Source organism: Myxine glutinosa, chromosome 11 (assembly GCF_964187855.1).
Source record: "Myxine glutinosa chromosome 11, kmMyxGlut1.1, whole genome shotgun sequence".
In the NCBI taxonomy this organism is placed as follows: Eukaryota; Metazoa; Chordata; class Myxini; order Myxiniformes; family Myxinidae; genus Myxine; species Myxine glutinosa.
Genome location: NC_136271.1, coordinates 44553338 through 44579210, shown reverse-complemented (window position 1 = coordinate 44579210; position 25873 = coordinate 44553338). Strand labels below are relative to the sequence as shown.

The window sequence follows — 25873 nt, the reverse complement described above, 5'->3', positions numbered from 1 at the left end:
ATGGCTGCTTGAAGACCATGCCAGTTGGCCTGTGTGAAATGCCAGACTTGTCGATGCTGAGGAGGCTCTCTGAGAATGGTCCACTTTAACAAGCACATGATCACATGAGCCGATTGGAGCAGAAGAAGAGCAGCAGACATTTTCAGGGAAGTTAGTCATAACCAAGTCTAGAAGAGAAGATACTCCGTTGACTGAGATCCGGGTCGGAAAATTGACAGATTGTGTCAGTCCCAATGAGTCGCAGAAGTCCTTTGCTGAGGAGCCATGGCTAGTGAGAGAGGTACACACACCCAGCCAAAATAACTAAAAGACTCTGAGGACCCAAAATACCCCAATGCCCCAGAAGACCCCAAAGACCCAATGGACCCCAAACACCCAAAATACCCTGTAGACTGTTGAAGACCCCAAGGACCCAGAAGACCCCAAGGGCCCAGAAGACCCCAAGGACTCTGAAGACCCAAAATACCCTAAAATACCCCAAAGGCCTGAAGATCCAAAAGACCCTGAGGATCCAAAAGACCCAAACAACCCCAAGGACCCAAAAGACTGAAAAGACCCAATGGACCCCAAAGACCCGAAGACCCAAAATTTTGGTAAGACCCAAAAGACCTAAACACCCAAAATACCCGAAGACCCAAAATACCCTGTAGACTGTTAAAGACCCAAAATACTGAAAACACCCTGAAAACACAATGGACCCCAAAGACCCAAAAGACTCCGAGGATCCAAAAGACCGCGAGGATCCAAAAGACCCAAACAACCCTAAGGACCCAAATGACAAATAGGGCCCAGAAGACCCCAAGGACCCAGAAGACCCCAACAACTCTGAAGACCCAAAAGACTGAAAAGACCCTGAAGACCCAATGGACCCCAAACACCCAAAATACCTCGAAGACCCAAAAGACCCTGAAGACTGTTAAAGACCCAAAATTTTGGTAAGACCTCAAAGACCCAAAATAACCTGTAGACTGTTAATAACCTGTAGACCTGTAGACTGTTAAGACCTAGACTGTTGTAAGAAAATAACCTGTAGACTGTTAAGACCCAAAATTTTCGTAAGACCCAAATACCCAAAGACCCAAAATAACCTGTAGACTGTTAAAGACACAAAAGACCATGAAGACCCAAAAGACCCCAAGGACTCCCAAGACCCAAAATACCACAAAAAAACAAAAGGCACTGAAGACCCCAAATTCCCCAGAGCCATAAAGACCCCAAATACCCAAAAGATTGAAAAGACCCTATGACCTGTAAAGACCCAAAAGACCATGAAGACACAAATGACTCCCCAAGACCACGAAAAACCAAAAGACCCCAAAGACCCTTAAATATCCAAAAGACCCCAATGACCCTTAAATATCCAGACGACCCCAAAGACACAAAATACCCCAAAGACCCTTAAATACCCAAAAGATAACAAAAACCCAAAAGTCCCTTAAGACCCAAAATTCCCCAAAGACCCATAAAGACACCGAAGACTTAAAACACTGAAAAGACTCCAAGACCCATAAAGACACCAAAGACCCAACACACTGAAAATACCCCAAGACCCTTAAAGACCCAAAATACCATGAAGACCCAAAATACCCAAAATACCCTGAAGATCCAAAGACCCTTAAATAACCAGAAGACCCAGAAGATTAAAAATACCCCAAAGACCTAAAAGACCCAGAAGACTCTTAAATACCTCAAGGACCCAAAATATCCCAAAGTCCCTTAAAGACCCAGAAGACTGAAAATACCCCGAAGACCCAAAAACCCAAAAGACCTCGAAGACCCAAAATACCCCAAAGACTCAAAATACATCAAAGACCGAAATGACCACAAAGACCCTAGAGACCCAAAATATCCCAAAGACCCTTAAAGACCAAAAAAAATTGAAAAGACCCAGAAGACCAAAAAGTCCCTGAAAACCCAAAATACCTCGAAGACCCTAAACGACCCCATGGAACCAACCAATCCAAAACACCAAAAAGACCCCCAAAGACCCTGAGGACCCAGTGGAACCCAAAGACCCAAAATACCCCAAAGACCTAAATGACTGAAAAGACCCAAGGAACCAAAGATGCAGAGGACCCAAAAGACTCAAATGACCTAAAATACCCCAAAGACCCAAATGAACCAAAGATCCCAAGGATGCAAAAGGGTTTGAGTACTAAAAAGACCCAAATGAACCAGAGGACCCAAAAGACCCTTAGGACTCTGAAGATCCAAAAGAAGAGTAATTATGTCTCTTACATTGGAATTGTAGACTGCGGCAAACCGAGCCTCAAATTCAGTGTACAGAAGTGTTTTTTGTTTTTTTTTACAATAAATACATGGCGTGGGGAGGTGAAATTTGCTGAATGTGACGTGCAAAGTGCGCAGAGTAAACCGAGTGTTCATTTACATCTGTAGGCTGTCAATCCAAAACACCAAAAAGACCCTGAGGACCCTAAAGACCCAAATTACCCCAAAGACCCAAAATACCCCAAAGAACCAGAGGACCCAAAATAATCTGATGACTCCAAAGACCCAAAAGAAGAGTAATTATGTCTCTTACATTGGAAATGGTAAGACGTTTCGGTAAGACGAAACGGTAAGAAAAAGTAAGACGGTGGATTGCAAACCGAGCCTCAAGGTTTTTTGTTTTTTTAAATCACAATAAATGCAAGGCACAGGGAGGTGAAATTTGCTGCACGTGACGTGCAAAGTGCGCAGAGTAAACGGAGTGTTCATTTACGTCTGTAAGACATCGAATAAATAGAAAAGATATAAGCACATCTGACACTAGGCCCAGGCTTCAGTCTTTGGCACGTTCACGTGGCTGCATCGTCAAATAAACTGTTCCAACCCGTCATTTTTGACGGGCTTTATACTTGTGTGTGTGTGTGTATATATATATATATATATATATATGTATGTATATATATATATATATATATATATATATATATATATATATATATATATATATATATATATATATATATATATATATATATATATATATATATACACACAGTGCATTCAGAAAGTATTCAGACCCCTGCACTTTTTTCACATTTTGTTATGTTGCAGCCTTGTGCTGAAATCGTTTAAATTCATTCTTTGCCTCATCAATCTACACTCAATACCCCATAATGACAAAGAGGAAACAGGATTTTAGAAAGTTTTGCAAATTTATTAAAAAGAAAAAACTGAAATATCACATTTACATCATAAGTATTCATACCCTTTGCTATGACACTTGCAATTTAGCTCAGGTGCCTCCCATTTCTCTTGATCATCTTTGAGATGTTTCTACACCTTGATTGGAGTCCGCCTGTGGTAAATTCAATTGATTGGACATGATTTGGAAAGGCACGCACCTGTCTATATAAGGTCTCACAGCTGACAATGCATATCAGAGCAAAAACCAAGCCATGAGGTCGAAGAAACTGCCTGCAGAGCTCAAAGACAGGATTGTGTCGAGGCACAGATCTGGGGAAGCCTACAAAAAAATTGCTGCTGCCTTGAAGGTTCCCAAGAGCACAGTGGCCTCCATAATTCTTAAATGGAAGAAGTTTGGAACAACCAGGACTCTTCCTAGAGCTGGCCGCCCGGCCAAACTGAGCAATCGGGGGAGAAGGGTCTTGGTAAGAGACGTGACCAGGAACCCGATGGTCACTCTGGCTGAGCTCCAAAGATCCTGTGTGGAGATGGGAGAAACTTCCAGAAGGACAACCATCACTGCAACACTCCACCGATCTGGGCTTCATGGCAGAGTGGCCAGACGGAAGCCAAACAGTTCAATCTTGGTTTCATCAGACCACAGAATCTTGTTTCTCAGTCTGAAAGTCCTTTAGGTGCTTTTTTGCAAACTCCAAGCGGGCTTCCATGTGTCTTTCACTGAGGAGAGGCTTCCGTCTGGCCACTCTGCCATAAAGCCCAGATCGGTGGAGTGTTGCAGTGATGGTGACTCTGCCATAAAGCCTCCCCCCCCCCCCCCCCCCGCCCCCTGGAACTGAGCTACCTGGCCCATTTACCAACATTAAAAAAAAAGGTTTTTATTGTTTTCCTTCTTAAATTTGTCTTCCATCTTGTTTTTTTTTTCTCTGTCTCTTTGGTGGACCATATAACCAAACTCACCACTCAATGTAAGGTTAAACAACTGCTTTTTTGAGCATGGGGAATTTTTTTTGACACTTCTCAGTAAGATTTAGGAATTGTCAATGCAATATATATTCTATGAAACGCAGATTTATTCTTATAATCCGTTAATATACCGTGCAATGTCATTTTCTGATAACCCGTTTTATTTTGCTCGGCCTGTAACCAGTGTATGTTTCCTAACTAGCAGATGTAACTTACTCAAAAAGGATTGGTGTTGGGATGGATTGGAATGGAATTTTATAGGATGGCATAGAGGCAATAGAACATCAATATCAACAACATTCATATAACATGATGCCCCAAGCAGTGGTCAAGTATATACTTCGATTTTAATTAAATAATGATTTTAAGGATTGTTAAAGAAAGATCCAGGAGCTTTAGCACTACTGAAGGAGTCTTATACATATCATCCTTATACATTGTACTAAGATAACATCGAGTCAGTTTAGGAGAGGGAGGATCTATTGATCTATTGATCACCATAAATCGCAGCGTCAGTCGGCATCGTACATCATAGCCATAGCAGCGGTGTCTTCTTAATCCCGACAGTTCACCCTCTCACGTCACGCCCTCTTCCCAGGGGCTGTGCTTGATGGCTACTATTACATACACCACCCGATATAACTCGTTCAAGTACTCCAAAACTGGAGGTTCTTGAAAGGATTATGAAGGCGATTTTTGCTCGAGTGTTCAAGTATATTGTTATGTCGGGGGGTAAAGGAATATCTAGAGCCAGGTAGATCTGTATAGGTAACATGCTTCGACTGTCGCGAAAGGGAATCTACCCTGTAATAAGTTCTATGTGTAGTCCGGTTTGTTGGTATAAGCTGTATTGATGTCCCCACTACGCGGGAGCAGGGCGTGCTAAATAGTGCAGGGATTATGGATAAGATTCCTTTGTTCGTCGTCGTCCCTGTCGCCAAACCTTTGTCCCTTATGGCAATGCATACTCATATAAATACTTAGATAGGCCCTTAGCGAACATTAAATAATCCCCCTTCCCTTACAATGACCTTGGAAGAAGACCGGCAGGAAGCCAGATCGGGGCACCGCCGGATGGCCGCCGCCAGCCGCACCACCAGCTGGCCTAGCAACATCGCGTGAGACGAGCTGTAACCACGCCTAGGAGGACTGTGATTGGTTGGCGCGGAAGGCGCGAACCTGGAGCGAATCAGCGCGGAAGGCGCGAGGAGGTTCGGCAAACGGCGGGAAGCTACGAGGTTCTGGTTGGTAACGCGCCAGAACTGATGTCATCTGCCAGGTTTCAAAAGGACTCGCTGGCGGGATTCTGGAAGCTTCGCTCTGGGGGATTGAGTCGTGCTGAGGCTTCGCTCTTGGTATTGAGTCGTGTTGGTCCTTTGCTTGTCGTTGTTCGTCCTTGGCTCTTGGCTCTTGGTCTTGAGAGGTCCTGGTGGTCGTTGGTTCGCCATCTTCGTGGTGCTTGGAGCGGTGCTCGGTGCTTTTAGCGCTGTGAGCGAACGGACCTCGTGGCCGGTCGACGAGGAGCCTGGAGTGGGGCATTGGCTCGGGCCTGGAGCAGAGCGTGGGCGAAGCGGACGGAGGGTTTCTTCGCGCCGGAGCTTGGAGCCGCGTTGGATGGTGGACAAGACTGCAGACAGATAAGCTCGCACCCATGAACCATTACACGACGGACAGTTATTTTTATTAATTAATTTCTCCTGTGCTGTTGTCGAAGTGTGAGTGCGGGATCCCGATTTAGGAACATTATTTATCTTCCATCACGTTCCATTGTTTCGGGTTCCGTCAAATAAATCATTATTTTTGTATATTTTAACCTGGATTTTCGGTTGAGTTCATTCCGCATTACACACACGCGCCTCTGCCTCTTCTTCTTCACTTCTGCCTCCCGCGTTTTATAGCCGAATCTGAGTTGGTCGTCGCCTCAATTAAATCCGTTTGGTCATTCGCGAGCCATGGTATTAACCGAAGGGTTCGCACGACAACTGGTAGTCAGGAGTGGGATAGAACCCTGTTATAAATTTGGTGTCAAGAGTGTGGAGAATTTGGAAACAAAATTTTCGTAGTCGGAGGCGATAAATTTGCATCGTCGATCGGTGCGCCGGACGCGAACAGCGCGTCAGTTAAAATTTAAATCGGTTTCTGAGAATAAATCCACGCGGGGAAGCGACCTCTTCTTTACGGATGGAAGAGGTAAGCAATATGGAAGAAAGGATGGAAGATGCAGGGAGCATTGGGGGTGAGTCGGAGGTAGTTGGGGTAGAGCATAGTGATGGAGCTCTCCCCGCCGTAGGGACGGCCCCCATGGACAACCAGGCCACAATGCAATTTATGGAGCAAATGAGACAATTTATGAGGGAATGGCGGGAAGAAAGGAGGAGAGACAGAGAAAAATATCCTGAACAAAGGGCAACCAAAACGAAAGAAATGAGTGCCCAACGTGAACAAACGAATGAAATAAAGAAAGAACAAAGAATGATTCACATGGGGAGCCCAGGAGAAGCCAAGGGTGGCAGAAATTCAATCGGAACGGGGGGAATTCAAATTGGGAATTGCAACGGGAATGGAAAAATTGGAATCCCAGTGGGAAGGAAGGGAAGGTAGAAATTTAAATGGGGAAAATTTTATTGCAGCATGTGAAGAGGTGAATGGGGAATGCCTACAGGTAGATGGTGAATGCCAACAGGTGAGCATGGAGTGCCCACAGGTGAATGGGGAAGGAAATTTGGAATGTGGAAATGGTAATGGGGGATGTTTCCCTCATGGTGACCTGGAGGTTTATCGGGGCCGGGTGGATGCCCCAACACATCAACAGGGGGATGGATTTGAATCCTTGCTGTGCCAGGGCGGTGGTGCAGAGCAAGAGGGGATAACAATAGGGGGGGTCTGAGTAATGGAACCGGACCATGTATTTATTGATCCAGGCCTGTGGGGGCCAAAAATGATTTGTAATGGTGATGAAAATGATTTGATCCAGCGGTTGGGGACCTGGGACAGTCCCATGGAGGTGGAGTTTGACCAGGCCCAAAGGCGCTTGGGGGATGAGGTGAGTCGGTCCGAGGAGGAGGTTGAAGTGACCGAGGGGACCCTCACCATGCACTGCGGTTGGGTACAGGAGGCTCCGAAATTGGATAACCAGTTGGGGGAGTGTGTTGGCTCCATGCTGAATTTGGACCTTGGAGAATCGGGAGATAGAGCCTCAGACAATTTGGTCCCCGTAGGGAATTTGGATTAGCTGCAGGGAGGGGCAGAACAACCTGTGGTAGGGGTTGTTACCTGCAGCTGCGGTTTGGGACAGGAGATGAAAATTTTTAATAGGAAAAAGAAATTTATATGGAAATGGGAATTTGATGTGGAGCAGCCATGGGGAGAGTTGGTCCCTGAGCTGCGGGATTCGGACCAGGAGAGGTCATTGGGGATGGCCTCGGGCAAAAGTTGCCCCTTTCAAAATTTGGGGACGCCAGCCAGCTGGGGGGCTGTACTGGCGAGATTTGGATGTGGGGTCCAGCCTTGAGTGTCGAGGTACGACCTGGGCCCCAAGGGGGGTCTGGTGGAGTGTGGCGTCCCCTGTCCACCGGGGCGCCACCCGAGTGGGTGGCTCGGCCCGGCAGGGTCATTAGACCCTGGTGGGGGTTAAGACCTCCAGGGGGGTCCGAGGTGGTTTCTCAAGCCTGGGATGGCGTATATTGAGGACCACTAGGGGGAGGTGTTGTGGGTCGCGCTTTGGTGGTGGCATCGCAGACGGCCAACATGGGCCTGATGTGGTGACCGCCCGGGCATGCGGCCTGGCACCCTCTCCCTGAGACTCTGGGACAGCCAGCATGTGATGACCTGCCATGCTGGCTGGTCTATGGACACGGTCGAACCGCATGGACAGGAATGAGATAGCCCACCGGACAACCGTTGGGGCATCTGTGGAACGTGATGGTGTAAGAGTGACCTTCCACAGATGTTCCGTTATGATTTGTGGACTCTTGGTTTGGGAAGGGAGCCATGGGAGTGTTGAATGGGAATTTGTAACGTGCCGAGCATATGGGCCATGCTCGGCTGGCATGTGTATGGAGAAGCACCCTTCTTTGGTGAGTTTAGTAAAATGTGAAAAATGTTTGGCATGGTTAATCTAAGGTTAGATGCAAATTTAAGGGTGAATTTTGAAATGTCATGGTGGTCACTGACATCAGTGGCACCATTATTGATCCAGGTGTGTCGACCAAAATGTTGTTGGCTCTGATTAAAATTGGCAGGTTAGCAAGACACAGCCTTCAACTGGCTGTGGGGGCGACTGTGCCAATATTTGGGACGTGGGGTTATGGGGATGAAGTTGTGTAGTCTGGGAGTCAACGTGGTGCTATGGGTGTCCGAGGTGTGTGGACCATGTCTTCTGGGCGGGTCTCCTGGTGGAGCAAGGCTGTTGACTGGACCTTGGTGTGGTCAGGTGTGGGTGGGCACTGGGGGGCTGCAGTTCTGTGGACTGGGGGATGAGGGCGGCGTAGGTGACGTGAGGGGAATGCCACGCACTGCGACCGTCTCTCCCAGGGCCGAGGTTGTGCGTGCGGTAGAGTTTGTTGGCAGCAGATGCTCACCACATTGGCCAGCTGGGGCTGGTGCAGCCGTGTTCCTCGCAGGGGGGCCGAAGGATGGATGGTGGGTCGCACCCTTATGTACACTCATGGGCCATGTTGGCGTTTTGACTGCTCACCATGTCCCGATGACCCTTGCATGGTAGATGTGCAGAGCTGTCGTGGCCACAGGTAGTTGTGTAGTGATAATCACCGTTGGATGCGGATCCACATGCCTGCCAGTATAGTGGGGACTAAAGTGAAATTTGGTGAAATTTGATTGGCCCAATGATAAATTTTGGGATTTTGTAGGGTGGATGGCACTTTGGACCTGACCAACCGGAAATTCCCTGCACATCAAGGTCGGGTTGAGGCCTTGATGGTTACTGTCCCAGGCTTCAGGACTTGCTTATTAAATTGGGACATGTAATTTGGAGTTGGGGGCGGGTGAGAGTGATGACATGGCCAGTGAGGGGGATGGAATGTGTGCCACAGAGTCTTGTGGGTGGCATTTGTTTTTGTGGTGGTTATGTGTTTTTATGTGGTCGTGGAGAATGGAAATATGAGTGAGTGGTGATTATTGTGTTGAAAATGGAAATGTGTTGGTAAAATGTGAACTGGGGATTTCACATGAAGCAGGCCATGGCAAATCTTTTGTACCATCTTCTCTGAATTGTGTGGAGAATTGAATGGCAGGGGGGGGGGGAGGAAATGTGTTTTTGGGATATTGTGGGTGGGGAAGGTGTGTGTGTCTGCAGGTACAGATCAAGCTCTGAGGAGCGATGCCTGTGGCCCCCCATCTGCGGCAATTACCCCTGGCAGCCAGTGGTATCTAGAAATTGGAGCTCGTTGGTGGAGGGTCTGTTTGGGCGCCGTGGGGTAAGGGAGACTCCTGGCGACGCGTGTAGCTGCGCGGAAGCAGGAGGCAACGGAGCCTGGTGTGTGGAGACCCTCAACGGCGGAAAGGGCTGTTTGGCTGTCACGGGGCCAAGAGGCAAAGGTCGGGGGGGGGGGGGGGGCAATGAACTTGTAAGTCAAGTGACTTGTTTTTGGGACTGTGGGCACCACAGCCTGAAGCGCCCCCACCATCTTACTTGTGCGGTACCTCTCCGCTGCCTAGTTGAGAAATGCACACCACGAATGACATCTATGCCATGGTCCTGCAGGGGGGGGGGGGGGGGGGGCGTAAAATATGAGCTCTATTGATTTTTGTGTCGTACTGATTTATGGAATGTGTATGAGTGGTTAAGAGGTTGTGTTGAATGAATGAGGGCAAAATCCACCGAGCCATGTCACTCACCTGTAACACCTGGACAGGGCCCGCGGAAATATATGGGTGCATTGGGATGGCCCCACAGGTAAGGTTGCGTCTTGTGGCATCCACCGGGGGACGCGGTCTGTAGACTGGGTTTGTACAAATGTTTAGTAGAGTTTTGAATTTTGTAAGTTTGGTTAAGTTTTGTAGTTAAGGTAGATTTTGCGTGTTGTTTGTTTCCTCCCTCCACAGGAACGACCAATTAAGATCATTGTACATATATGCATGATTGTTAAAGGGATTAACTTGTTAAGGAGGATAGGTAAGTATCTCCGGCTCACTTCCCACAGCCCTCCTGATTTATTTCATAGGTTAATTAAGTGTGAGACAGTAAGTGTTAAGACTGGAATGGTAGCGCCTGCAGTGAACCTAGCAGGAGCTATAGTTCCAGGGGGTGGGGGGCTGTGTTATGTCGGGGGGTAAAGGAATATCTAGAGCCAGGTAGATCTGTATAGGTAACATGCTTCGACTGTCGCGAAAGGGAATCTACCCTGTAATAAGTTCTATGTGTAGTCCGGTTTGTTGGTATAAGCTGTATTGATGTCCCCACTACGCGGGAGCAGGGCATGCTAAATAGTGCAGGGATTATGGATAAGATTCCTTTGTTCGTCGTTCCCACTGTCTCAAAACCTTTGTCCCTTATGGCAATGCATACTCATATAAACACTTAGATAGGCCCTTAGCTAACATTAAATAATTCCCCCTTCCCTTACAATGACCTTGGAAGAAGACCGGCAGGAAGCCAGATCGGGGCACCGCCGGATGGCCGCTGCCAGCCGCACCACCAGCTGGCCTAGCAACATCGCGTGACCACGCCCAGGTGTAACCACGCCCAGGAGGACTGTGATTGGTTGGCGTGGAAGGCGCAAACCTGGAGCGAATCAGCACGGAAGGCGCGAGGAGGTTCGGCAAACGGCGGGAAGCTATGAGGCTCTGGTTGGTAACGCGCCAGAACTGACGTCACATGCCAGGTTTCAAAAGGACTCGCTGGCGGGATTCTGGACGCTTCACTCTGGGGGATTGAGTCGTGCTGCGGCTTTGCTCTTGGTATTGAGTCGTGCTGGTCCTTCGCTTGTCGTTGTTCGTCCTTGGCTCTTGGCTCTTCGTCTTGAGAGGTCTTGGTGGTCGTTGGTTCGCCATGTTCGTGGTGCTTGGAGCGGTGCTCGGTGCTTTTGGCGCTGTGAGCGAACGGACCTCGTGGGCGGTCGACGAGGAGCCTGGAGTGGGGCGTTGGCTCGGGCCTGGAGCAGAGCATGGGCAAAGCGGACGGAGGGTTTCTTCGCGCCGGAGCTTGGAGCCGCGTTGGACGGTGGACAAGACTGCAGACAGATAAGCTCGCACCCACGAACCATTACACGACGGACAGTTATTTTTATTAATTAATTTCCCCTGTGCTGTTGTCAAAGTGTGATTGCGGGATCCCGATTTAGGAACATTATTTATCTTCCGTCGCGTTCCATTGTTTCGGGTTCCATCAAATAAATCATTATTTTTGTACATTTTAACCTGGATTTTCGGTTGAGTTCATTCCGCATTACAAATACGCGTTTCCGCCTCTTCTTCTTCACTTCGCCCTCTCGTGTTTTATAGCCGAATCCAAGTTGGTCGTCGCCTCAATTAAATCCGTTTGGTCATTCGTGAGCCCTGGTATTAACCGAAGGGTTCGCGCGACAATATAATTAAATTTAAATAAAGGCTTAATGAAGTCAAAAGGTGTATAAAAATTTAATTCCGGGTTTTACTGCTGTTTTACGCAGTCTATATTACATCACCCTAGCTAACACTTTCCATTAGTTCTTCATGCCTGTTGTTTGTCCTTTATGACATCCTTAAAAACAGTTCTTTATGAATTTATGACGTCCTTAAAAAAACGTTCCCTGTTTGAAATTATTTTTATTCTTGTTTAACTGCCAGGTGGACAGACAGGGCTAAAGTTTGTCCTGAACACTGAAGTAAAAAAAACTATCCCGCTCCTCTCTGCGCATGTGTGATTAATACGTATATCAAAATATAATGTTAAATCGTGATTGTATTGAGAGATTATCAAACCAGCGAACCTTCATCATGTGTTCACTTCCTGATTCGGTAGCAAGGTCTATGTCGATCGCACTTCAAAATCATAACTGTATTGAGGAATTTCTGAAACCTCCTACCTACCTTACGACACCTGCTGGGACCCTAAAACGTTCCACATAAGGTTATTATATTTCCCTTTATGCAACTGTAATGTTTACTAAACGCTGTCCCCCTGTCATGTGACCAGATCCTCAGCTCTAATTGGTGGATGTTTGCGAGGACATGTGGACAGACAAATGCTGTTCTAGATGGCATTGCTCTATGGGCTGCGCTGTAAAAATCAGGGCGATCTATAATTAAGGCCATATTTTAAATAAAGAAATGAGCTGATAAGATGGGCTCGAGGTACGCATACTCGCCTCTAAGCTCTCCAGACAAGGTTTGAAACCCGACCGAGCTATAAACTGCCATCCCGATGTTTCCCAAGAAGGGTCATTCATCAATGTGTGTGTCGTCCATCGGATGGACGTTAAACGGATGTTAACAAGAGTATTTGTATAGTTAAAATAAGGATTCAATTAAACATCACCATGTAGGTGTCCGTTTTCCCTGAAACATGCACTTTCTTACCGCCATATCCCATAATGATGTAGTTTTCAACATAGCGTATGTCCATATTCCTCCGAGTCATGGTCATTTTTTTCAAAATGTGAAATTCACTTTTACAGTCATCCTTATTAGCCTGTTGTTTGTTGCCTTTTTAAAAAAAAAAAGGGGGGGGGGGGGGGAGTGTGAATCGGCTCCATCCATCCGTCCGTCCTTCCGTCCATCCATCTGCCATGCTATCTCCTCCTAAACGGTTTTGCATACATTCCACCAAACTTGGTAGTTATGATCACCGCATGGCAAGAAGGTGCGAGAGCAGTATCATTTTTGGCCCCACCTCCTGGGGTGGAGTCGAAAGGTCAAATACCAAACAATGCAATAATCGGCACATTTTAAAACATTTTTAATGAAACTTTGTACATGCAATCAACATTGGGAGAAACATGAAATATGTCATGATGTTTTGGAATTTGACCCCCAGTTCATGTCCCAGGGGGTGTAGTCACAGGGGTCAAAACAGAAGAAAAACGAGAGCAATGCGACTGTGTCGTCAATATGCCTCCGTGTAGTCCCTGCCTGTGACAATGGGTACCCCATTTTTCCATCCAAGATGGGTACCCCATTGTCACAGGCAGGGACTACACGGAGGCATATTGACGACACAGTCGCCCTCGTTCACTGTCCTAAAACTAAACAAGTTTGGTTTAAATCCCTTCAGCTGTTTTGAAATATCACATTTTTACCACAGGACAGGTTTCACATCGATCGGTTAAGCGTTTTCGGAGAAGCGATTTTTAAAAAATATCGGCTTTCAAGCTAATGTGGTTGCCAAACCACATCAAAAATGTACACTGCGTATGTATGGGTCGGGGATCATGTTTGTGAAGTTTGGTGTTGATCGGATAAGGTTTGTTTTTCTATCCAAGATGGCCGCCAAACTTTGTGACCTACAACGTCATCATTTTCAAACTCTATGCAACAATGGTGTTAGATGACATTTGTAAAATTTCACATCGATAGATATATTTATTTAATATTTTCCTTTATTTATTTTCACGAAGTTGGCATCGTGATCTTCGGGTAAGGAATAAACTTAATATGTGCCATTTTCTGCCATTTGACGTACCTGCATGAAATTGAGAGGATCGTGCGGACATAGAGCACTTACCTTTCGGCCGTCTAGTCTGGGTTTGATTCCAAACTGTAAGACCGTCCAATCGGTCATCACAGTGTGAATCAATGCCCAACAGAATCCTGTGCACGATGTAAATTGTATCGTCTGAAGCTTTTCATGTCGGGTATTGCAACACAAATGTCTCGGTCTCTCTGATGGACGTAGAACTAGATGTCACCTCTACAGGGTGTCTTGTCTGCTGGCGTTAGTTGGTTGATGAAGCATGGAGATTTTTAGATGGTCTATTGTAGATGGAGATTTTGTCTATTGGACATTTTTAGATGGTCTATTGTAGATGGAGATTTTGTCTGTTGGAGATTTTTAGATGGTCTATTGTAGATGGAGATTTTGTCTATTGGAGATTTTTAGATGGTCTATTGTAGAAGGAGATATTGTCTATTGTAGATGGAGATATTGTCTATTGGAGATTTTTAGATGGTCTATTGTAGATGGAGATATTGTCTATTGGAGATTTTTAGATGGTCGATGTAGATGGAGATTTTGTCTATTGGAGATTTTTAGATGGTCTATTGTAGCTGGAGATTTTGTCTATTGGAGATTTTTAGATGGTCTATTGTAGATGGAGATTTTGTCTATTGGAGATTTTTAGATGGTCTATTGTAGAAGGAGATATTGTCTATTGTAGATGGAGATATTGTCTATTGGAGATTTTTAGATGGTCTATTGTAGAAGGAGATATTGTCTATTGTAGATGGAGATATTGTCTATTGGAGATTTTTAGATGGTCTATTGTAGATGGAGATTTTGTCTGTTGGAGATTTTTAGATGGTCTATTGTAGATGGAGATTTTGTCTATTGGAGATTTTTAGATGGTCGATTGTAGAAGGAGATATTGTCTATTGTAGATGGAGATATTGTCTATTGGAGATTTTTAGATGGTCGATGTAGATGGAGATTTTGTTTATTGGAAATTTTTAGATCGTCTATTGTAGATGGAGATTTTGTCTATTGGAGATTTTTAGATGGTCGATGTCGATGGAGATTTTGTCTATTGGAGATTTTTAGATGGTCTATTGTAGATGGAGATTTTGTCTATTGGAGATTTTTAGATGGTCGATGTAGATGGAGATTTTGTCTATTGGAAATTTTTAGATCGTCTATTGTAGATGGAGATTTTGTCTATTGGAGATTTTAAGATGGTCTATGTCGATGGAGATTTTGTCTATTGGAGATTTTTAGATGGTCTATTGTAGATGGAGATTTTGTCTATTGGAGATTTTTAGGTGGTCGATTGTAGAAGGAGATATTGTCTATTGTAGATGGAGATATTGTCTATTGGAGATTTTTAGATGGTCGATGTAGATGGAGATTTTGTTTATTGGAAATTTTTAGATCGTCTATTGTAGATGGAGATTTTGTCTATTGGAGATTTTTAGATGGTCGATGTCGATGGAGATTTTGTCTATTGGAGATTTTTAGATGGTCTATTGTAGATGGAGATTTTGTCTATTGGAGATTTTTAGATGGTCGATGTAGATGGAGATTTTGTCTATTGGAAATTTTTAGATCGTCTATTGTAGATGGAGATTTTGTCTATTGGAGATTTTAAGATGGTCTATGTCGATGGAGATTTTGTCTATTGGAGATTTTTAGATGGTCTATTGTAGATGGAGATTTTGTCTATTGGAGATTTTTAGATGGTCTATTGTAGATGGAGATTTTGTCTATTGGAGATTTTTAGATGGTCTATTGTAGAAGGAGATATTTTCTATTGTAGATGGAGATATTGTCTATTGGAGATTTTTAGATGGTCGATGTAGATGGAGATTTTGTCTATTGGAAATTTTTAGATCGTCTATTGTAGATGGAGATTTTGTCCATTGGAGATTTTTAGATGGTCGATGTCGATGGAGATATTGTCTATTGGAGATTTTTAGATGGTCGATGTAGATGGAGATTTTGTCTATTGGAGAGTTTTAGATGGTCTATTGTAGCTGGAGATTTTGTCTATTGGAGATTTTTAGATGGTCTATTGCAGCTGGAGATTTTGTCTATTGGAGATTTTTAGATGGTCTATTGTAGATGGAGATTTTGTCGATTGGAGATTTTTAGATGGTCTATTGTAGAAGGAGATATTGTCTATTGGAGATTTTTAGATGGTCTATTGTAGTACGGCCGCTCAGCCACCAGGCAGCACCAACTTGCTACTCATGTCCTGGCATCCTGCCACCAACATAATCCTGTGCACGATATAAATTGTCTAAGGCTACGGCCTACGCTCAACTTAATTGCTTTTTCAGAGATTATCAAAGAGCAATTATTGCCTTCGGTGTCTGCAATCCTGTTTTAATCTTTAAGGTTTTATACATGGGTTGTTGAAATCAACGGTGATGGTCTCTCCTCTCACTCATTTCTACTTTCCTTCTCATTTTTTTTTAGGATCGTGCAGGAAACACTTCTTCCCATCTGTGCCATCTGCATCCCGCCTCCGCCCTACTAACGGCTGGCTGCCCGTTGGACCTCCTTACGAGAAGGAGGTGTTTGTGGCAGTAAGTGTTTGAAAGAGCACATTTTGCTCCTAGTCGAGATGGGCAGTTAAATGTGAAGATGTTGGCAAAGCTTGTGATCATGCTGATTTTTTTGTTTTATGAGGATCATAATCATTAATGTGTAGCACGTGGCTGCCGGTTTGCATCATTGCTGGGAGCAAAGTTGTGCTGCTGATGCGGTGCTCCCAGTACGTTAATAGCGAAAGTTGTAATTTGTTCAGGGTGCCGATGATAACCCACCTCCTTTTCCTGAAAGACACCGTGGGATCTGTGAACGCCCACCAACATCCAGTGCTGATAAATTGGGTCATCCTGCTTAATGTCCTTCTGAGGGGCGGCTCTCACATTAATCCTTCACCCTGCATGTCAAATCTGGGGTGAAAGTTTATGGTTTGGTTGAGATTGCTTTGTTTTTTATGCCTCTGCCGACGAAGTCGCGGAGGAATTTTGTTTTCAGGTTGTCCGTCCATCCGTCCGTGATAGGTTTTCGTTGCCGCGATAACTTCAGAACAGCTAAAGAGATCTTAGTCAAACTTGACACAGGTGTGTATAATGAGGAAAAGATGAACTGATTTGATTTTTGAGGCACAAGGTAAAAGGGCAAAGGTCAGAGGTCATGTTAGGTAAAAAAAATACTGTTACCGCAATAACTTGTGAACCAGTGATGGGATTCTGACCAAATTTGGTACACTTATGTAGAATGATGTATAGATTAACTGATTATATTTTGGGGTCAAGAGGTCAAATATCAAAGGTCAAATGTGTAATAGGTCTATTACTTGCGAACGGCTGAAGTGATCTAATTCAAACTTAGTACAGGTATGTATCATGATGTAAAGATTAAATGATTAGAATTTGGGGTCATGAGGTCAAAGGTCAAAATCTGAAATAGGTCTATATCTTGGGAATGGCTGAAATGATCGAATTCAAACTTAGTACAGGTATGTATAATTATGTTGTGGGGGATACCCCATAGAGGCATAATTCACTGGCGCGGGACAGTGGGTCTATTGACGGTATGGGCATGGCGTGCGCTCGGGTGTTGGAGCCACGTCCCTTTAAGAGGATCGGGCAGAAGTCATGGGGGTTATAAAAAGAGATGAGTTCCGGTTGGGTTTTGAGTGCTGTGGAAATAAAGGAGCCTTGAACAAGTCAAGAAGTGTTTTACGCTCTCGTTGTCCGCAACTCCTACATTGGTGACCCCGTCTTGCTCTTGAATGTTTTCGGAGCTTTGAACGAACATGGTGACAAGCGCAGTTTCGATCAAACTGCCGGAGGTTTGGGAACGACAGGCTACCGTTTGGTTCGCGCAAGCTGAGGCCCAATTCGCCATTCGGAGCATTTCTGCTGACGACACTAAGTATTATTATGTCGTGTCTGCGCTCAGCGGCTCCACGGCGACCAGGGTGATGAGCCTTCTCCAGGATCCTCCGGAGGGCGGCAAGTACGAGACGCTAAAGGCCCTGCTGCTTGATACCTTCGAGCTCACTGAGGCCGAGCGTGCCCGTCAGCTCCTTTCTCTACGCGGGCTGGGCGACTCCAAGCCGTCAGAGCTGATGGACCACATGTTGTCTCTCCTGGGCAGCCACCAGCCATGTTTTCTCTTCAAGGAGCTGTTCCTGCAGCAGCTGCCAGGACAGGTACGGTCAGCCTTGGCCAACTCGCCCGTTAAGGATTTCCGCGCCCTGGCCGGGGAAGCAGACAAGTTTTTCTCCACCAGACAGCAAAGCAATGTGGCATGGGACCAGGGCCCCGTCGAGCCTACGCCGCTGGCGGGCACCGTTGTGGCCGTCACTATGGCCCAGCGGTGGAAGCCCCCAGGCTTGTGTTTTTACCACGCAAGGTTTGGTCCTAAGGCCAAGGCATGCTGGCCACCCTGCAGCTTCAGCAAGTCGGGAAACGGGGTGGCCGGCGCTCGTTAACTGCTATGAGCGTCGGCTGTTCGGGCAGTTTGTTGTTCAGTTCGGACACCAACTCCGGATGTCGTTTCCTCTGCGACACCGGTGCCCAGGTGAGCATTCTGCCTGCATCGGCATTGGACCAGGAGGCCGGGCGTCATGGCCCCACCCTGGAAGCCGCCAACGGCAGTGCCATTCAGACTTTTGGTAAACGGAACGTGGCACTGTGTTTTGGCGGGCAGTGGTTCACATGGGATTTTGTCACGGCGAGGGTGTCCACCCCCTTGCTGGGCGCTGATTTCCTCTGCACCAACGGCCTATTGGTGGATGTTAAAAATCGGCGGCTCATTAATGCAGAGACCTTCAGTTCACTTCCATGCTCGGTGAGCGGGTCCGCCTCGGCGAGGCTTGCTTGCACGCTCTCGACCTCCGATGAGTTTGCCCGCCTCCTCACCGAGTTCCCGGCCCTTACACGGCCCACCTTTTCGGCCCTTGTCATCAGACATGGGGTGGAGCATCACATTCCGACCACCGGCCCGCCTGTCTACGCCGGGGCTCGGCTCCTCGACCCGGGGAAACTCGCTGTCGCAAAGGCGGAGTTTGACACGTTGGAGCGCCTTGGCATCGTGCGACGGTCCGACAGCCCGTGGGCCTCGCCTCTCCACATTGCGCCGAAGCCGGGTGGCGGTTGGCGCCCGTGCGGGGATTACCGCCGCCTTAACGACGCCCCTACCCCTGACCGCTACCCAATCCTGCACATCCAGGATTTTTCTGCCCGCTTGGCCGGTTAAGTTTTTTTTTCTAAGGTGAACCTCGTTCGTGGTTACCACCAGGTCTCCGTCCGGCCGCAGTACGTTCCTAAGACCGCGGTGATTACATTGTTCAGGCTTTTCGAATTCCTTCGTATGCCTTTTGGGCTCAAGAACGCGGCCCAGGCTTTCCAGCGCCTGATGGACAGCATGTTGCGGGATTTGCCGTTTCTATTCGTCTACCTGGACGATATTCTCATCACCAGCGCTTCCAGGACGGAGCACATGCTTCACCTCCGAGCGCTCTTTGAACGCCTCAGTCAGCACGGCCTTATCATTAACCCGGCCAAGTGCTTGTTCGGGGTGGCCTCAATTGACTTTCTTGGCCACTGCATCACGAGGGATGGGGCCGTCCCACTGCGGTCTAAAGTGGAGGCTGTGAAGGGTTTTCCGTGCCCCCTCACCGTCAAGGCCTTGCAGGAGTTTTTGGACATGGTGAACGTTTACCATCGTTTCGTGCTCCGTGCGGCCCAGCTGATGTGGCCCCTTTATGAGGCCCTCAAGGGCAAGCCTAGCAAACGTGCCATCGACTGGACCGAGGAGATGGCCAAGGCTTTCACGGATGCTAAACTGGCCCTCGCCAGCGCAACCATGCTGGCGCATTCGTCGCCCGATGCACCGATTGCTCTAACCACAGACGCTTCGGACTATGCGGTTGGCGCCGTGCACGAGCAGTGGGTCAACGGGGCCTGGCAGCCGCTTGCTTTTTTTAGCCGGCAGCTCCGCCCTAACGAACGAAAGTACAGTACCTTCGATCGTGAGCTCCCTGGCCTCTACCTAGCTGTCCGACACTTCCGTTACCTGTTGGAAGCCCGCCCATTCACGGCGTTTGTGGACCACAAGCCCCTGGTTTTTGCCATGGCCAAGGTCTCGGAGCCGTGGTCTGCCCAACATCAACGCCAGCTCTCCTTCGTTTCCGAGTTCACGACGGACATCCAACATGTTGCTGGGAAGGATAACACGGTCGCCGATTGTCTCTCCCGGTCCATAGCTGGCGCGGTTCACCTTGGCATCGACTACGCCCGCATGGCGGCTGATCAGATCTCTGACCCAGATGTCCAGGCCTGCAGGGCGGCGGTCACGGGGCTTCAACTGTCTGATGTGCCGTTCAGGGACACGGGCACCACGCTACTGTGCGACGTTTCTTTGGGACAGCCTCGCCCCGTCGTACCAACCAGGCTGGAGACGGCTGGTGTTCGATGCCGTCCATGGTCTTTCTCACTCGGGCAGGAAGGCGTCGCAAAAGTTGGTGGCGGCGAAGTTTGTTTGGCACGGGCTCAGGAAGGATGTGCGCGACTGGGCCATCACCTGCGTCGAGTGCCAACGCTCGAAGGTGCATCGCCATACCCAGGCCCCGTTGGCGCCATTCACAGTGCCCTAGCGACGAGTTGACCATGTTAACGTGGACCTGGTGGGGCCCCTACCCCCCTCGCGGGGCTTCACCCACCTCCTCACGATGGTCGATAGGACCACCAGGTTGCCAGAGGCCGTCCTGCTTACATCTATGACGTCCGCCGATGTGGCCCGGGCGTTCATCGGCACTTGGGTTGCCCGTTTTGGCGCCCCCTCGGACATCTCTTCAGACAGGGGGCCCCAGTTCACTTCAGAGCTGTGGGGTGCTGTTGCCCAGGGGTTGGGGTAAACCTCCATCGCACGACTGCATATCATCCCCAGGCTAATGGATTGTGTGAGAGGTTCCATCGCTCTATGAAAGCTGCTCTCAGGGCCAGCCTCCGGGATGACAGTTGGGCCGACAGACTCCCGTGGGTAATGTTGGGCCTCAGGACAGCCCCTAGGAAGACCTCCAGTCCTCATCCGCTGAGCTCGTCTATGGCCAGCCGCTGCGGGTTCCCGGGGAGTTCATTCCTGACGCCACAAGCCCCTGGTCCGCTGCCCGTCAGCGGTCGGTTCTCCGGGAGAATGCCAAGATGTTTGCACCGGTGCCCACATCTCAACATAGTTTGCCTCAGGCCCACGTCCCGCCAGATCTACGTACAGCGGAGTACGTCTTTGTTCGCCATGATGCACACTGGGGGCCACTTCGGCCGCCTTATGACGGACCTTTCCGCGTTCTGGAGGCCGGGGACAAGTCCTTCGTGGTTGACATCGGCGGCAAACCGGACCACCTTTCGGTGGACCGCCTCAAGCTGGCTCACTTTGACCTGGACCAGCCCCCTCGGTTGGCCCAACCTCCACGGCGGGGCCGTCCCCCGTTGGGTAAGCCCACGGTTGGCCCGCTAACAGTCCTTGCTCGGGTCATCAGGGGTCGTTTCGGTCGGGTGGTTAAGGCCCCCCGAAAACTGACATTGCCCGTGCGAGTGAATTCTGGGGGGGGGGGGGGGGGCATGTGGGGGATACCCCATAGAGGCATAATTCACTGGCGCGGGACAGTGGGTCTATTGACAGTATGGGCGTGGCGTGCGCTCGGGTGTTGGAGCCACGCCCCTTTAAGAGGATCGGGCGGAAGTCATGGGGGTTATAAAAAGAGATGAGTTCCGGTCGGGTTTTGAGTGCTGTGGAAATAAAGGAGCCTTGAACAAGTCAAGAAGAGTTTTACCCTCTCGTTGTCCGCAACTCCTGCAATGTAAAGATTAACTGTTTCGGTTTTGGGTTAAAGAGGTCAAAGGTTAAAGGTTAAAGTCTGTAATAGGTCTATAACTTGAGAATGGCTAAAGGGATCTAATTCAAACTTGGTACAGATATGTATAATGATGTAAAGATTAACTGATTCGATTTTGGGGGTCCCGAGGTTAAAGGCCAAAGGTCAGAGGTCATGTCAGCTTAAAATGTGAGAACTTGTGAACAGCTGATGGGATTTAAATTAAAACTTGGTACAGGTATGTATAATGATGTAAACATGAACTGATTAAATTTTGGGGCCAAGAGGTCAAAGGTCAGAGGTCATGTCAGGTAAAAATGTGCTAACTTGGGCACAGCTGAATGGATTTAAATCAAACTTGATACAAGTATTATAATCATGTAACAATGTGGGCAGAGGCATATCAGTCGACGTCGTGACGTCAAAGAGTGCCATTCTAGTTCCCCCCTGCATTACTCCGATATTTTCCCTGCAATTTTTAGATTACTTTATGTTTGTATGTTGGCAAACATTATCGCCAACATTAGTTAAAAGCTTTTATCATTTCCACAATTATGCCTCTGCCAACGAAGTCCCCGGCGGTAGGGGTTAGGTTGCCGGCTTGGGATCCTAGGATCCTGGCTAGGATCCTAGGTTCGAATCCCGGTCAATCGCTGAATTAATACCAGGGGGGTTGACTCAGCCTGTCATCCTTCCGAGGTCGGCAAATTGAGTACCAGTTCACTGGTAATTCCCTGTGTGCCGCAGGAGGCGACTAACAAGGTTGGCGGCAGGAAGGGCATCCGGCCATAAAACATTGCTTCAAAAAGGGACCATGGTGCCCGAAAAAGGCCAACCCCAGCTCTGCAGGGAAAAATGGCCTCTAAAGGTGGTTCAACGAAGTCCCCGGCGGCATTATCTCTATAATATTCTCCATAGGTGATTCTGTCTGTGAGTCTGTGAGTCTGTCCGGGTGTGTGGCCATACCCGGTCTGGGAGCGGCTTCAAAAACAAATATCCACCATGTTGTTTACTCGCATCGCTTTGAGGCCTCTTTTGTTAGGCCCGCTGTGTCTTGCTCTCTTTCACAGTTTTATTTCAACTCTAATTCGATATCTCGTTTCATTTTTCACAGTCGCTAATATGGTTTTAGACTCGGTTGCAAAAAACGGGAAGGAAATTCAATTAAAGTTACCGTTTATAAAACAAAATGCATTTTCGAAGACCTATAACATAAAGTCCATTGAGACTCTCTCGCGGCTTTATCTCGACTCGAATTCACCATCTGATTTCATTTTTCACAGTCGCTAATATGGTTTTAGACTCGGTTGCAAAAAACGGGAAGGAAATTCAATTAAAGTTACCGTTCATAGAACAAAATGCATTTTCGAAGGCCTGTAACATAAAGTCCATTGAGACTCTCTCACAGCTTTATCTAGACTCTAATTCACCATCTGATTTCATTTTTCACAGTCGCTAACATGGTTTTAAACTCAGTTGCAAAAAACGGGAAAGAGATTTGTTGAAAGTTAACGCACAGGCAGGAAATAGCCGAGATCGGCACGGTTTATCATACACCTCCCAAATAACACAGACGAGAAATATTCGATGAAAGTTCAAGTTTATAGAACAAAATGCATTTTTAATGAGAAGGCCTGTATAATGTAAACGAACTATGGAATACAATATTTATTAATAACGTTTGGTTTTAATCTATTTTTACTTTGTAAAGTAAAAAGTTTTCGATACATTCAAGTTTTAAAATGTGTGTGACCCACTCCCCCCCCCCCCCCCCCTGTGTGTGACCCACTCCCCCCTGTGTGTGACCTACTCCCCCCCCCATGTGTGTGACCCACTCCCTGCCATGTGTGACCCACCTTCCCCCCCATGTTGACCTACCCCCCCAACCCCCCGTGTGTGACCCACCCCCACGTGTTCGACCCACCCCCCATGTGTGACCCACCCCCACGTGTGTGACCCACCTCCCCTTGTGTGACCCACTCCCCTTGTGTGACCCACACCCACGTGTGTGACCCCCCCGTGTGTGATCCACTCCCCCGTGTGTGTGTGTGTGACCCACTTCCCTGTGGGTGATCCACTCCCGGTGCAGTGTGCGTGATGTGGGAGGAATGAGGGCGGGGAGGGAGTGGATTTGAGCTCTTGAAGTCACATTTTACATGAGATGTAAGCACACATTTCAAACTGTATTTCCCATGGGCACGCACATGCATTCACATGTTATCAGAAGTAAATATATTGTGTTGATTACATCATTTGTGGATCTGATAAATTGTCAGTAACCATTTTGTAAAACTGAGTGTGCAGGTGCAGCATCTATCTCAATATGTCCAAATGTCACACACGTCCATTCCCGTGGGATTCCCACGGGTGCCCCCACTTGCTTTTTCAGGTTGTTCGTCCGTCCGTCTGGCCAGGATAGGTTTTCTTTACCTTGATAACTTAAGAACAGCTGAAGGGATCTAAATCAAACTTGGTACAAGCTCATCCCATAAATGCTCAATGGGATTGAGGTCAGGGGAATAAGGCATCCAAGGCATCCTGTTCCTGGAGGAAGTTGGTGGTCAGGTGAGCAGCATGGGGTCGAGCATTGTCCTGCTGGAAAACTGTGATATCAGGATGAGCCTGGAGAAATGGCAGCAGAAGAGGTCTCAAAACTTCCATTGACATAACGGTGACGAGTGAGATTGCCTTCGATGACGACCAGAGGTGTCCTGAAAGGGGTGGAAATGCCGGCCCATACCATCACACTGGGGCCTCCCCAACGATTGATCTGGCGAGTACAGCATGATGCATACCTTTCCCCACCTTTGCACCATACGCGTTGACACCCATCAGCAGCATGGAGGCAAAATCTGGACTCATCGCTGAACAAGACTGTACTCCATTGTTTTGTTTTTTGTTTGTTTTTTTTGTATACAGAGTCAAGGCTTGTGAAAGAGCTAACATTTATCAAACAAACAAATCAAACAAACAAGCAAACAAAGTATATAAAAAGGGGAGTGGTCGACAAGATGGGGAGAGAAGGGGAGGAAGCACACAAACACAACATTTGAGAGCAGGGACATCGGGAGATGTGTGGGAGGGAGAGGGCCTGGGGGGGGAGGGGCAGGATAGGTATAAAACGCAAGAACACCAAGGACTTCCAGGAAAGAAGTCGGCACCTCAAAAAGTGGATTTGGAGTGAAATTAGCGGGGGTAGAAAAGATCAAGGTTTTGGATTGGGGAAGATAAGAGATGGTGGTGAACAGCCGTTTTAAAGACCTGGAGGGAGGAGTGGGATTGAATATAGTGAGGGAGTTTGTTCCAGAGGCGGGAGAAAAGAGGAATGAAGGAGTGAAGGTGAGCAGAGAGTCTTGATTTTGGCAGTTTAACCATAAGAGGGTTGCAGGCAGATCTTGTGCGACCTGTAGGAATATTTGGGGGACAGAGCCCAGAGAGAGCTGGGGGAGCAAGGCCGGAGAGGAGTCGGTAGAAGACGGAAAGACCACCAACCTGCCTGCAGTGAGTAAGTGAAAGGCCCTCGGAGATAGCGTCATCGCGGGAGATTCCAATGATTCTGAATGCTTTGGTTTCAACAGCGTGAAGACGAGCTAGGTGTGAGGCAGGAGCACCAGCCCAGAGGGGAGAGCAGTACTCCATTGAGCTGCGGATGAAAGCCTTGTATGTGGTGAGGAGCTCAGGTGTGCCAAGGAAGGACTTCGCACGACGGAGGATGCCCAGTCGGCGACTGGCTTTGGAGGCCAGCTTGGAAATGTGGTTTTCCCAGGAAAGATCATGGCAGATAGTAAGACCCAAAAGCTTGAGTGACAGAACTTCTTGGAGAGGATTATTCAGAAAGTAGATGGGAGGGTTGTCCAGTCGGTCTTTTCGGAGAGACATCGTAAGAGTGTGAGATTTGTCAGGATTGAAAGACATGTTCCACTTGTTTGCCCAGTCTGTGATTTTGTCCAGGTCTGCAGAGAGTGAGGAGGCTCCAGACTGCCGATCTGAGGGATGAGGAATGGAGCGGCAGAGAGTGGAGTCATCAGCAAAGATATAGAGAGGATTTTCAAGAGAGTCAGAGAGATCATTGATGAAGACCAGAAAAAGCACAGGGCCCAGAACACTGCCTTGGGGAACTCCAGCCTGAACAGGAAGAGGAGATGAGAGAAACCCATTCAGGGCCACACGTTGACTAGGACTAGAGAGGACGTCCGCCAGCCATGCGTGGAGATTTCCATGGATACCAAAGAAGGAGAGTTTGGTGAGCAGAGCGGGGTGCCAGACCATATCGA

The 25873-nt window shown here is 47.7% G+C and overlaps 1 protein-coding gene across 1 annotated transcript in view; it reads left to right on the top strand.

Moving 5' to 3' along the window:
* BAHD1 (bromo adjacent homology domain containing 1) overlaps window positions 1-25873 on the top strand; it is a 135724-nt gene that overhangs the window by 65168 nt on the left and 44683 nt on the right. Inside the window, exon 3 of the mRNA XM_068130572.2 lies at window positions 16184-16293. Within this exon, the coding sequence (XP_067986673.1) occupies window positions 16184-16293 (110 nt within the window). The remainder of the gene's footprint in view (window positions 1-16183; window positions 16294-25873) is intronic.